Source organism: Euprymna scolopes, chromosome 3 (assembly GCF_053919585.1).
Source record: "Euprymna scolopes isolate OS-2025 chromosome 3, ASM5391958v1, whole genome shotgun sequence".
NCBI lineage: Eukaryota > Metazoa > Mollusca > Cephalopoda > Sepiida > Sepiolidae > Euprymna > Euprymna scolopes.
Genome location: NC_136484.1, coordinates 4,895,976 through 4,910,366, shown reverse-complemented (window position 1 = coordinate 4,910,366; position 14,391 = coordinate 4,895,976). Strand labels below are relative to the sequence as shown.

The 14,391-nt window shown below is 34.5% G+C and overlaps 1 protein-coding gene across 3 annotated transcripts in view; it reads right to left on the bottom strand.

Moving 5' to 3' along the window:
• LOC145252839 (uncharacterized) overlaps positions 1–14,391 on the bottom strand; it is a 77,689-nt gene that overhangs the window by 42,840 nt on the left and 20,458 nt on the right. For all 3 annotated transcript variants that reach the window (XM_080112825.1, XM_080112834.1, XM_080112842.1), the window contains exons 5-9: positions 11,138–11,178; positions 5,426–5,453; positions 3,686–4,153; positions 1,149–1,222; positions 876–956 (exon numbers count right to left, since the gene is read on the bottom strand). In XM_080112825.1, the coding sequence (XP_079968951.1) occupies positions 876–956; positions 1,149–1,222; positions 3,686–4,153; positions 5,426–5,453; positions 11,138–11,178 (692 nt within the window). The remainder of the gene's footprint in view (positions 1–875; positions 957–1,148; positions 1,223–3,685; positions 4,154–5,425; positions 5,454–11,137; positions 11,179–14,391) is intronic.

Below are 14,391 nucleotides of genomic sequence, written 5' to 3'. Positions count from 1 at the left end.
TTATTAAGAGAGATGTTGCGTTCTGTGTTCGTGTTATGAAGAGATTCATATATATAAAATGTTCATACTTAGAAGTGTAGAAGCTCTTAGAGTGAGGAGACAGTGTTGAGACAGTCTTAGTGTTCACATTGTAGATATGAGATGTAGAGACATTGTGTATGTGAAGACATTTTTAAATACAGGATATATAAGACATATAATGATAATTTCACTTTACCTTTTGGTAGAATTACAACACAAAGATGACGTTTATAAAAACACATGATGGGTTTATTTCTCCTTCGACCGGTGGTGGTTTTCTTAGTCAGGAATTCAAAGTTTTACATTCTATGTTTCAAAGGTGACCGTCGCGCTTCCAGACGTTCGACTTCCATCTCTGGACTCCAGACTGTCGTCTCTCATCCTCAGACTCCCTCAGACCCTCTCTGCTTAACTCTAAAGTTTCTAACTATATTGAGAACTTCCCATTTTCCATGACGTCATACACATGTTAAAACATGCGTCTTCTGTCACGTGTTCTGGAAATGTGTGTCCAATACATTTTCCTTTGTTTACAAAAGGAATTTTAACCTATATTTCCAGTAACCTATATTTCCAATATGTTAAAAACATGTTTATTAAATTATCCTATAGTTGCATTCCTTTTCTTAAAACTATTTTATCTCTAAGCTAAACAATGGTTTGTTTTTACATTCCATTTTCTAATTCTCTCTTGTAATCTATTTCTAAACCTAAATTACAAGGTTCGAATTTCGTCTATTCTATTTCATTTTCATTTTTAACTAAATCTCTATTTTTATACTTACATGAAAAGGGGACAGCCCTTATGTAACATTTAAAAATAAAGTAGAAACATTAGCTATGAATATACCCACCTTGATTGAAAGATGTCTCTTTTGTGGGAACGATATTGGCTGCTATAAGATCATCATCTGTGAATTTTAACGTCAATGGAGCTGAAAAGATAAATTTTAATGCCGTAAAGAGACATGTAACTATCAAGATAATAGAGTTTTCAACATTTGATCAAAAACAGGATGAAGTTGTTTTATTCAAAATGATTTTCTTTTGTAATAATGTTTGATGTTATTTGAAAGAAGACCTCCAAAGTATGAAATAAAAATTCATGCTTCATCAAAATTACTCACAATTTTCAAGCTTTTCTTTAGAAAATTTCTTCCTCGTCATTTCAATCATAGGTGAATTTCTCAGCAGTTCAACCCTTTAAAAATAAGCACAAAATAAAATAAAAGTTTAGCAGTTATAATAGGTTAAGAGAAGCATTTTAAAATTAAACTGTACCCAAAGTGTTATAGCAATTTAGTCAACAACTTATGACATGCAAAACATCAGGCGATTATGTTAGTGACATATACTATTCACGTCACTTAGTGGAAATTAGTTAGAGTTCGAGTCTGGAGAGGGATGGAGACGGTTGATAGATCATGATGGCTCCAAGCAAAGGGGAGTCAGAAATGTTTGTGGCGTTATATTTCTGATGTTTTTATTAAATGTGAACTGGGAATAAAAATGTATCTACGTGTAGGTGATAAGTTTTAAAGAAAAAAATAGAATTAAGCTTTTTTAAAAAAATAAAAAATAATTGACCTTTTTTCTGATTGGTCTAAAACTTTTGGTTATTTGAAGCCGTCATAATAAAAGAAAAAGAACTGCCATCTGTTAGCATAACTAGAGAGAAAGAAAACAACGATGAAGATACAAAACAATAAAGAATGGATTGCTACATAACACTATTGTTCCAGCGCGGTTTGTGTTCTGCAGAAGTGCCAAAGCGATTTAAAGTCTTTTCCTGATTCTGGTGAACTTGAAAGAATCGGACCACTTTAATCATCCTTCTAATAGAAGGGAGTACCTGAACAGATAAAAAAACCAAGTGTATTAAGTTTTGTAGACCTATCTAATCTCTTGAAAGTATTCACAAAACGTACATGTTGATAGTCAGAATCAATGTTGCAACTTTCCAAAAGGTAAAAAACACTCTGGAATAAAAAGTTGCCAAAAAAATAAAACTGAGTAAAATGAGGTTCTGTCATTCTTGGGGAGAATTTCCATTACAGTTTTTCTGTCAAGACAAGACCAAACATGGACCAGATATGTTTCCTGACTGGCCAGATGTTGAAACCCCAAATAAATGTTTTTCAATCTTTGTGTTGAACAGGTATTTATATTATTGTTCCATCATGAACCGTATTTAAATGTACATAATGAACTCTACCCAATCACAATGCTAGACAATCATAGATGAACCTAGGTATATAAAAATCATACACTAGACAATATTAGAAACTCAAATATATACATGGTTTACCCCCCCCCCCATCCATGTTATACAAGCTCCCATAACACAACATTTGTTTTGGAGCTGTGACCAATTTTATTCGTACAGGACAACACAACAGCATGTCACCAGACATCTTTTTTGTAGTGGACAGTTTAAAGTTGTAAGACCTGTGACCCAAATTAGATGCCACTGTTAATAAGCTCGATAGAAATAAAATGCCACATACTTCTTGCTCAACAATGATTGCTGACCCCAACTTTGTAGAAAAACCCGACACATTTTGCAGTGTATGTATGGCACCATCAATCCTCTACAGTCTACACAGTTGTTTGCCGAGGTCAGGTTTGTCAACTGATGTCAATCTGCTCCAAACCACAATCTGTCAGACCACGTACAACCCTACTTTACAATCGCAAATCCCAACACTGTTTTCGTGATCATAATAGCAGTCGTGTTCTCTCTCTGATGAGCAGCATCAGAGCGAATGCACACGGGTTCACAATTATAAAAAATTGTGAAAACACTTTCCGCAAATATCTGTAGTGCATGTTATACTATCAAGGTTCTACGTGCTAAGGTCGACACCCACATAGTTGTCTGCTGAGGCATTGTTCGTCAGTTAATATTAATTCATTTTATCTGCTCTGAGCCACAACTTGCATTCCATTGTATCCAACTGGAAACAATCCAAAACTGTTGCAAATCCAAGACTGACCACAAACTGTCTAATTATCATTAAAAAATTCCAAAATTTACTGCCACACCTGAAACTGTCCATAACTTTTTTTTTTTTTTTTAATATCTTAATTACTTATTAACACTTTGGGAGGGGAATAGCGATAGTGCCATACACCTGGAACTCAATAGTTTTCTGTCAATTATTGACCCCCCCCCTCACTTAGAGAAACATCTGCCAGGCTGCAGGAGGCTCAGTTTTTTGTTAATCTTACTTTTGGTGATGCCCTCCAATAGACAAATTAGAGTCTCTGCGGATTTAAATAGTATTTTATTATTAGGATTATTCAGATTACAATTCTTGTCTTGGTTCTTTTCAATATCTCAATTTAATCAATCTGAAACATTATCTTCTGTCCAATGTGTATGGACAATTATCCCACACAACTAAAAAAAAAAAGGGGGGGGGGGACACTTCCTCCGCTCTAATCTTGTTATGAGAATGCGATAACAGTAATAACACTACAAACATTGAACCGCAAATTAATATACACAGAAAACTAATTAAACATTTCAGTAAAAATGCTTATATAGGTGATTCAAAGATGGAAACAGAAGTTTCTTAAATTCTTCAGATTAATTTGGCAATATTAATACACGGATCTTTTTTTTTTTTTTTTTATACACAAACAAATAAAACAAACCTACCATTCTTCAGGTGATTGAGGTGTGCGAGTCATTTCTGTCTTACGTCTACGCTTTCCCATGGGCGAGACTTCAATGTTGGATGTGTTGTCAGACATAGAGCGCCGCATTCTTCTTGTCTTCGGAACTGCAGAAACAGGAGTCCGAAACACAGGTACTATAGTTTTAGGAGGAGAATTATTTACTGCAGATAAATCCTTGGATATATCAGCAGTAGCAGATTTTTCTACAGTGCAGTTATCATCGTGGACAAGTTTTTCCAGCTCAGTTTCATGATTCTCCGAGGAGGCAGGAGTCGGTGTTGATATTTGTTGAGAGTTTTTCAAGGAAAGGTCATTATCAGACTTCTTTTCATCTGCGACAGATTCACATGGAATATCCTGAGGAGGAGGAGGAGGAGAGAGTGATGGTTTTTGTGCCTTTTTCAAAGATTCACCATTACCAAAATCCTTTCCAAGCGTTGAAGAACCTCTACATAAAAAAAAAAAAAAAAAAAAAAAAAAAAAAAAAAAAAAAAAAAAAAGCATAATTGAAACATTTCATATTTTTAAATGTGAAAATTTGCTAAATCATCTAATAAAATACAACCAGATTACTCATAGGAGGAACAGACAAAGTGGGCAAGCGAGTTCTTGCTTTGTTATCAAATTGGCTCATTCAAATATTAGAAGATTGGAATGCAATTCTGTCACTCTTTAAATCAAAGGTTAATTGCTTTTTACAGATTAGGATTTAAGGAAATTGCTAAGTTGTATACGGCAAGCCAATTGGAAACGACGACAGGAAACGACGACAGCAAAACGAGCATCAAATAGCGAGACATCCTATATCCTAATATAAGGAAGTGTTGAGTACGACAATAATATTGATAGACATCCTATATCCTAATATAAGGAATTGTTGGAGTACGACAATAATATTGATAGACATCCTATATCCTAATATAAGGAAGTGTTGGGAGTACAACAATAATATTGATAGACATCCTATATCCTAATATAAGGAAGTGTTGGGAGTACAGCAATAATATTGATAGACATCCTATATCCTAATATAAGGAAGTGTTGGGAGTACAACAATAATATTGATAGACATCCTATATCCTAATATAAGGAAGTGTTGGGAGTACAGCAATAATATTGATAGACATCCTATATCCTAATATAAGGAAGTGTTGGGAGTACAACAATAATATTGATAGACATCCTATATCCTAATATAAGGAAGTGTTGGGAGTACAACAATAATATTGATAGACATCCTATATCCTAATATACGTGTTTGATAGACATCAGCAAGAAAAGCAACAGAATCTTTTTTTGCTGAAACTTCATTTGTGATTGAAAATTTTTTGAAATGCTTGACAAATTCACCACCTGGAGAAAACAAGTGCGTATCTTCAGTTTTATACAACTGAAGGCATAACCATTTTAGGAAGATTACAGACTCACATGTTTGATGGCCATAAAAACACGGATACAATATTAAAAGAGGAAGTAAAGGATTGCATGAAATGTGGAGAAGTCGATTGACTTTTTTCACACAATCTAATCAAGTGTGTAAACTCTGGATATATTTCATAAGAATCGTGCGATGATCACTTCTTGCATCTAGATTAGGTTTGCCCATGATTTACTGACATTGTTTTATTTGCCGTTAATGGGAATATACATAAGATTAAAAGATGTAAATGGTATAAAATTTTAAATCCTCTTAAACAAAAATTTTTTTTTTTTTACTTACGTTTCTGGTTTTGCTTTGGAGAAATAATCTGTAAGAGTTGAAAAAGAAATAAAATTAATGTGCGACTATACTGAAACGATGTAGGTTTGCTTTGTAGAATATGAATAATTTTTAAGTTAATGCATAATACATGTTAAACATTCATTCTGTGCAATTAATTGAACACAAATTGCTAATTTACATAAAACTGGGGCAAAATTGTAGGGTTAACACATTTCAACAATTTTAGTATACTTGCATGATTGTTGACCTGGCATTACCTTGGAGGAGGGGGAAAAAAAAAAAAAACGGTTCATTCAGAATTACATTCATTTAAAAAATTTTTGGTGTACATACTAGCCACAGATCGAAGATGTTAAATTCCAAAAACCATGTAAATTGATAAAGTTTTTTTTGAACTAAGAAATGAAAATTTATGGTTTTTAGTAATTTTAATATTAAATTGTACTGATTTTGATCTAGATACTTCGAATTGAATTGTCTCCCCCTTATTTCATCATGGCTGATGAAAACATGACTTGCTTAGTCATAAAATTCTTTTCTTAGTTAATAAAACTACTATCAATTTATGATCTTTAAAATATGACATCTTTGTCCTGTGACGAGAGAGTACGTACACCATAAATATTTTTCTGTTTTCTTTTTTAAAAAGAAAAATTCTAAATAAGCACCAATTAATCACTTTTGCCAGTAACAATTATCAGAACTAGAATACTTTTCTTTTTTTTTTAATGAAAGCATAGTATTAAGAGTCCAAGTCGGACATGTTTTTGATAGTTTATTTGTCACTACAGTTATGCACAGCTAGCATCGACATCACTTAATAGTAAAAAAAAATTTTGTTTTCTAATCAGGAATTTGATATCTTAAGCAGCAAAAACCATCGCAACACATGAGTTTAATGTGTTATAGATACTGGCAGGTGTTGGATGGCTTTTTTGAAGCTACTTCCAAATTTACAAATCTTTCAATTCCTTCACTTCTTTTCCTGTTCTCCTGAACTTTTCACTGATAACTGATCTTATCTCAACTGTTCTTCATCTCCTAAGCGAACACCTTTAAATCATTCCTTGCATGTGATCATGCAAATAAAGTCTTCTGTCCACATTTAATCTTCCTCTAGGGTCATCCAGTCTTTAAGATTCAGATTAGACATCCAGAATATCATTCTTATAATTTCTCATCATGCAACATAACCTCAACCCTTGTTGGCCAGGTTTTAATTTCCATACATCAGAGAACCCAAGACTTCTGGAAAATCTACAACAGTGTAGTAAATAATGGGCAGTCAACAATTCCCCCACTATCTAACAATCATGAGGTTGTTTGCTCAGTTTGCCAGATAGTTTGCCTCCAACTCCACACTGGACTCTGCTAACCACTCCCTCCCTGACTTTCCTTTGCAGACAGACGCCACACTAGACGATCTGAAAATCACCCCTGCTCAGATGCATGCTATCATAAGAAAGCTTGACACTGCAAAAGCATGTGGACCTGATCGCATGCCGGCTGTGCTATTAAAAAAAGTGTGCTGCCGAAGTAGCTCCAATCCTCTCCAAACTTTACAACAAATGCCTTAATGAATCTTGGTTTCCTGCCTGCTGGAAAACTGCTTCTGTAGTGCCAGTTTTCAAGAATTCTGGCGAAAGAAATAATCCAGTAAATTATCGCCCCATTAGCCTCCTCCCACTTTCCGCCAAATATTTGTGACCATAATTAACCAAGCTCTAGTCCATCACCTTACAGATGCTAAACTTCTGACTGACCAACAATATGGATTTAGGCAAGCTCGTTCCATGGCAGACATCCTAACTGTAATCTCTGAGCATATATGCCATTCACTTGACAAAGCAGGGGAGGGTAGAGAGGTAGCTCTAGATATATCTCTAAGGCTTTTGACAGGGTATGGCATGAAGGTCTTAAGAAAATCAGATCATACAGCATCACTGGAAAAATACATAATATAATTATATCCTTCTTGGATAAGAGAAAAATCCAGGTTGCCCTTGACGGTCATACATCTAAACAATATGATATAAATGCAGGAGTGCCTCAGGGGTCTATCCTTGAACCTCTATTATTCCTAAATGACCTCCCTGACAAAATTGTCTGCGAGATGGGTATATATGCTGACGACACCACGCTCTATAACAGACATGACAGGAAAACAAATTAACACATATCTAAAGAAATGGCAGAAACACGAGAGAAAGCCCTCCGATCCGTAGTGGAATGCGGACAAAAATGGATGGTCACCTTCAATGCTGCAAAGACTAAACTTGTTTTCTTCAATGATTACAAGAAACCTTCACTACCGCCAATAGCAATGGCCAAAGACTATATGAAAGCACAAACTCCTCCGCCTAACGTTCACAGGAAACATGAAGAACATTGCCAGGACCGCTGCGAAGAAGGTGGGTTCTCTCTACCGTGCTAGAAAGCTATTAACACCTGAAAGTATCCTATAGCTCTATAAGGCCACCATTCGCCCATGTATGGATTATTGTTGTCATGTTTGGGCTGGTGCATCTGCCACTAGTCTCTCGCTCCTAGACAAAGTTCAAAAGAGAGTCGCCAATCTGATAGGTCCTGAACTGTCAGCTAAACTTCAGCCTCTGTCACATCGACGAAATGTTGCATCCCTCTGCCTTTTCTACAAGTACTTTAATGGTGAATGCTCTGACGAACTGCAAGCACTTGTGCCCCCTCAACGTAAATACCCCAACAAACAGCTAAATCCCACCCCTTCACAGTAGAGATCCCTAGATGCAAAAGAGCCTTCTACTCCAGTAGTTTCTTCCCCAGAACAGCTAGACTTTAGAATTCCCTTCCGGATCCCTGCTTCGGACTGTACTGACATGCATAAGTTCAAATGTAACATGAACTGACATCTTGCTGCCAAACTTCTTACACAGTACCCCTGATGCTTATGCCCCTGATAGTAGCCTCCTACAACAAAGTGGCAATGTGTCTTGTTTCGGGTGAAAATGTAAAAAAAAAAAATTCTTACACTGCAATACATGATTGACTCATTAAATGAAACCAGATGTTTTAAGAAACTTTTTTATGTCATTTTCACCCCAAACAAGGCACAGTGCCACTTCAATGTAGAGGGATACTATTTGGGGCATAATTGCAGGGATACTACATAGGGAGTTGAGCATCAAGATGTCTGTTTACATTACACTTGAACTTCTCCATGTCAGTACAGTCAGGGAAGCAGGAACCCGGAAGGGAATTCCAAAGTCTAGCTGTTCTGAGGAAGAAACTACTGGAGTAGAAGGCTTTCTGGCATCTGGGGATCTCTACTGTATAGGGTTGGGATTTTGCTGCCTGTCTGGTTTGTCGGGGGTATTTATGTCGAGGGGTACAAGGGCTTGTAGTTCGTCGGAGCATCTACGATTACAGTACTTGTAAAAGAGGTCAAGGGATGCAACATTCATCAATGGGAGAGAGGCAGAAGTCTAGCTGACAGTTCAAGACTTATCAGGTTGGCGACTCTTGAATCCTGTCCAGGAGTGAGAAACTAGTAGCAGATGCACCAGTCCAAATGTGACAATATTCCTTCCATGCATGGGCGAATTGTGGCCTTGTAGACGTACAGGATACTTTCAGGTGTAAATAACTTTCTAGCATGGTAAAGAGAACCCACTTCGTTGCAGCAGCTGCGGCAATGCCCTCGATGTATCTGTTCTAATTCATGTTCCCTGCGAACGTTAAGCTGAGGAGTTTGAACGAAGTGCTTTCAGGTAATGTATTTTTAGCCATGGATATTCGTGATGAAGAAGGTTTCTCGTAATTATTAAACGAAGCGAGCTTAGTCTTCGCAGCACTGAACATTAACATTAATTTTTGTCCCCATTTTACTACAGACGGGAGGCCTTCCTCTAGAGTTTCCGCCATTGCCTTAGATATGTGCTCATTCATTTTATATACCCATCTCAGAGACAATTTTATCAGGGTGGCCATCTATGAATATCAGGAATAATAAAGGTTCAATGATCGACCCCTGAGGTCCACCCACATTTATATCATATTGTTTTGAAATACGACCATCGAGGACAACCTGGATTTTTTTCCTATTTAAGAAGAATTTAATTATGTTAAGTATTCCTCTCATAATGCCATATGATCTGATTTTCCTGAGAAGACCATTATGCCATACCCTGTCAAAAGCCTTAGATATATCTAGGGCTACTGACCTACCTTCCTGTTTTATTCAGTGCATGGTATATATGTTCAGAGATTACAGTTAGGATATCTGCAGTAGAACAGGCTTGCCTAAATTCATATTGTTAGTCAGACAGAAGTTAAGCAACTGTAAGGTGGTGGACTAGAGTTTGATTATGGACTCAAATATTTTGTCGAAAAGAGGCTGGAGGTTAATGAGGCAATAATTTAATGGGTTGGTGCTTTTGTCAGAATTCTTGTAAACTGATACTACAGAAGCAGTTTTCCAGAAGTCAGAAAAGCAAGATTCGTTAATGTATTTGTTGTAAAGTTTGGAGAGAACTGGAACAACCTCAGCAGAGCATTTTTTTTAATAGTACAGTCGGGATGAGATCGGGTCCACAAGCTTTTGAAGTGTCCAGGTTTTTTATGATATCATGCACTTGAGAAGGGGAGATTTTCAGATCATCTAATGTGGTTTCTGTCCGCAAAGGAAAATCAGGGAGGGAGTAGTTTGCTGGGTCCAATGTAGAGTTTGAGGCAAACTGACTGGCAAGCATGTTAGCTTTCTCGGTTGCCGTGCGAGCAACCTCATTGTTGGATAGTGGAGAGGAATTGTCGATTGCCCTGTTGTAGATTTTCCAGAAATCATGATTTCTTAATTTCTGCGCTTCAATGTTTGCTGGTGGTTTTGGTATATTCTCTCTTAGCTGTTGCTATCTCTTACATTTATTTCTATAAATTGTTGTCTGTTTGTACTGGACTTATGTTGGATAAATCTGCGGTATACAAGCTGCCCTGTGAACAATGGCAGCTGCGTAAGTAGAAGTAAACCATTGGGGAGAGTGGGGTTTGCTATAGAACGTTGTGTGAGAACATGTGTTTCAATTACCACTTTGAACTCTTCAGTGGTCTCATTTGCACACTGTTCTGCAGGAAGAGAAAAGATATTTCTCCATGGGGCATCTCATGAGATCCCTGATGGCTTCCCAGTCAGCCTTCTACCTTGTTTTGGGCAATGGCTCTTCAGATTTGGGTCGAGAGTTTAGGGTGATTTCTACCATTATCAGTGTGATTAGCATTCTCCAGTGGGCTATGAGCATTTGTTACAATCATCAGGAACTGTGGTCAGAAATAGATCTAGAAGTGAGGCTTGTTGATCTTGTAGACTTGGGAGACGGATCGGAAATGCAACTATGATAGGGAATGAGATATAGAGAAGTTACATGCAATTTAAAATCCCAATGCAATTTCAAAAAAAAAAAAAAAAAAAAAAAAATAGATAAATAAATTGAGGATCTATCTCACCCCTTCAAAAAGAATTTGCACAAAGACTGAGTTATTGTAAAGAGAAATGGAAAAAGCCATATTAAGTTGAAATCATGCTGATGTAATTCAAACAACTTTATATATATATATATATATGTCAGCTCTACTAATAACTATTTTAGTATAGAGCACTATCGGATCACTTCTAGATTAATTCCATAAAATTAAATTCACCATTATACTTGTTTTTGAAGCAAGGGAATGTTTACTCACCTCTAGTTGTGACGAAAGTATTTGCTTCTGGAGAATATGAACTGAAAAGTAAAAAATTATTAATTAAAAATGTCAATTAAATCTATTGTGATCAAATAGTTTTGATTGCTAATTTTAGAGAAGATTTTGAAAATGTTGTGGAGACTCAGCCACGCACAAGAGATGAACTCTTCAAAATTGGAAAAATAAATTGTATGATATGACTGTGTGGTCTGTATATTTTGTAGTACGCCACCTTGGTGGTACGTGCTAAGATTGTTTTTATATTTAGTTTCTGTTTCAATATATTTTACCTTTCTAACCAATATCCGTGTTTTCCCTAAATGACCCTTCCTTGCCACAACTTAGTGACAAAAGATTTGAATTCACAAAGAAGATATCCACAAGAACTTGACTAACAAGGATTCAAGAATCCATACAAAAATTTAAAATACCCCAGTTTTCCACAACAACTTAAACATTCCAATTCACAAAAGGAAAAACAACTTGGCAGTGGATAGCTTAAATAAAGTGACCACAAACAGAAATTCCAACTAACAGGGAGAAAAAAAAAAAAAAAAAAAAAAAAAAAAAGTATAAAATTATACTAGTAATTACATACTGAAACCGTTCAATTACGGAAACATCAAATTTTTCCAACTAACGGCGAAATTAAAAAAAATCATTTTGTTGGATATTAAAAGCAGTTCTCAAAACTATGAATTTCTATTTAACACTGAAGAAAAAAATCAGACGACAAGCTGAAAATTTACACAAATACGTAATTGTCAAGATATTTAACAAAATTTGGACACTGGGTTGGATATTTCAATTATAAAATTACAGATGTGGTAGAAAATGAACAGTCTCTGTGAAAAATACTAAAGTCAGCAAAGTGACTGGCAATAAAATTAATTTTATTGGAGAATTATATTTACCTACATTCTAAAAATTCTTTAAATTTACTTGGTTTGAATTTGATAAATTAAAAAGTTAATCATAAAATATGTAAACTGAAGTCGAAAGTCAAACGAAAGCTTACTGTACAAAATTCCTTTAGACTAAAGTTATTTATAAAAAACAACGAAAGACTTAAAATAAAATGCATATAGCAAATTAAGGAAAGCACTAAAGAATAACGCATATAATTTAAGATGTTGAAAAATAATGAAGCAACAATTATATGAGCAGAAAATAAAAGTGTAACAAACAGAGTTGCATAAAAACGTTTTAATTAAACACAAATGAAAATGAGCTGAAACGTTCAGAGAAATAAAATTAATAATATATATATATATATATATATATATATATATATATATATATATATACACACACACTCAGGCAACAAGGATTAAAAAAATATGAAGATCGTTCGATTTTACCAGGTTCTAACATTTCAGTTTCTTTGTATAAACTGAAAAATAGCAAATTAACTGAACTTGTGCAATAGAATCAGAATGTCAGAGAAATTAATGATATTGAAGAAATGCAGACCTTAAATCGTAAAGGATTGGCGATATCTGGTTTATAATACACTATATAAGATATACTTGTAAAATGTCAGCAAAATGAAATAAAATATTTGTTTACAAAATATTTGTTAGCTTACTTTTTTGTTTATTCTTATATTTTAGCTGATCTAAGCACCAAGATAAGAACTATAATCCAAATAATGTATATATTTAAAAAGTTTAGCTGTTTCAAATACTTTGTAAATGACAAAGTAGGCTCATAGTTCTTAATATCTTTCAAGTCTTTTTTCTTCTGGAAAATGGTAATGGACAACTTCTTCCAGTTGCTCGGCACTTGTTGAATCAGGTAGATTCTCTGCGATTTGTTCACATTCATCTTTGAGAAAGCTTACTGAAATTTCATCTTCTGGTGTTTCAAGTCATAATTGTATTACTTGTATCACCTGTACTGAGAACTGAACCAGAAGATTATCATTGGTTGCATCACTGTTCCTCACAGACAATTTGAGTAAGAATTTTAGAAGCTTATTATTGTTTTAGACGTGTAGTCTTACATTATTATATATCAATTATAAATAATAGATTGATCTATGGCAAGAGGACGTTTTGGCATGGCCGATTTGGTAGACAATTCAGTGTTGACCACACCAGTCAGCATTTTTATAAAAATTTTATAACTTTAATTAAATTAAGAAAAACCATATGAAAATATAATCTCATTGATGACCAAGTGTTATCTGTTTCTGTGTTTTAAACAGTTATTTTTAAGTTAAAAACAAAAAAAAATTGTTTTTGAAAAATACTATATTTAAATTTAATTTAGACATTTTTTTTCTTTTAATTTTTTATTTCAATTTTCTTCAAAGAAATATCTTCGTTTACTGAATTAACTTTTGCTAAACGACAAAATGCTAATTTGACGCTGAATTGCCCCCCACCCCCAAATCAGCCATGTCAAAAGATACCAAGCCCATCATTTATAATTAATGATCCTCATATTAAAGCTTTTGTGGATTAAATGGTTCCACACAAAATTCTGTATAGTTTCCAAAGTTTGAACCCACTCGCTTGCATTAGGTCAAAGGTCACATTTGCCAAAATTGTGTGAGAATGACATCCAAGGTAAAAAAAGTTGCTCAAATAATTCTAAATTATCCTCATCTCCAAAGTAGATATTCATGGCAAGTGAAATCTTACTATGTTCATGCAAATACACAATAAGTGCAACTATTTATTTACTAAAGATTTTTATTCATATGTTTGATGTGCAGAAATGTGTGCGCTAATCCTATTCGGACAAAAATGGTGACAAAATTCTTTGCTTTTGGAGATCACTGCAATCTGTTTTAAAAAGGTTTAGACAAAAAAACATTAGATGAAACAGGTCTGCACATATGTAGCTAAAACGTTTGTATAAATAAAAAAAACTATACGATATACATAGAAATGAATAAACTTGTAGACTTAGTTTTTTCTTTTAATGACCCCCAACAGAACATTCATCTATCTAATATATATATATATATATATATATATATATATATATATAAGGCAAAAGTAGCGCGCACATTTTTGTATGTCCAAGAAAGGCTTTTTTCGGAGGGGGGGGGCTATCTCTAGAGAATTACTATTTACATATATATATATATTTTTTTTTTAGAACTTCTTATATACTCCCTAGATAATAATATCTAGGATTTGTGAACGGACGTCGTCTCTACATTTATTTTGTAGAACTTTTATAAAATTCACTATTTCGTCCTTTCACGTGTTTGTTGATCTTTTTCATACAAATAAAGC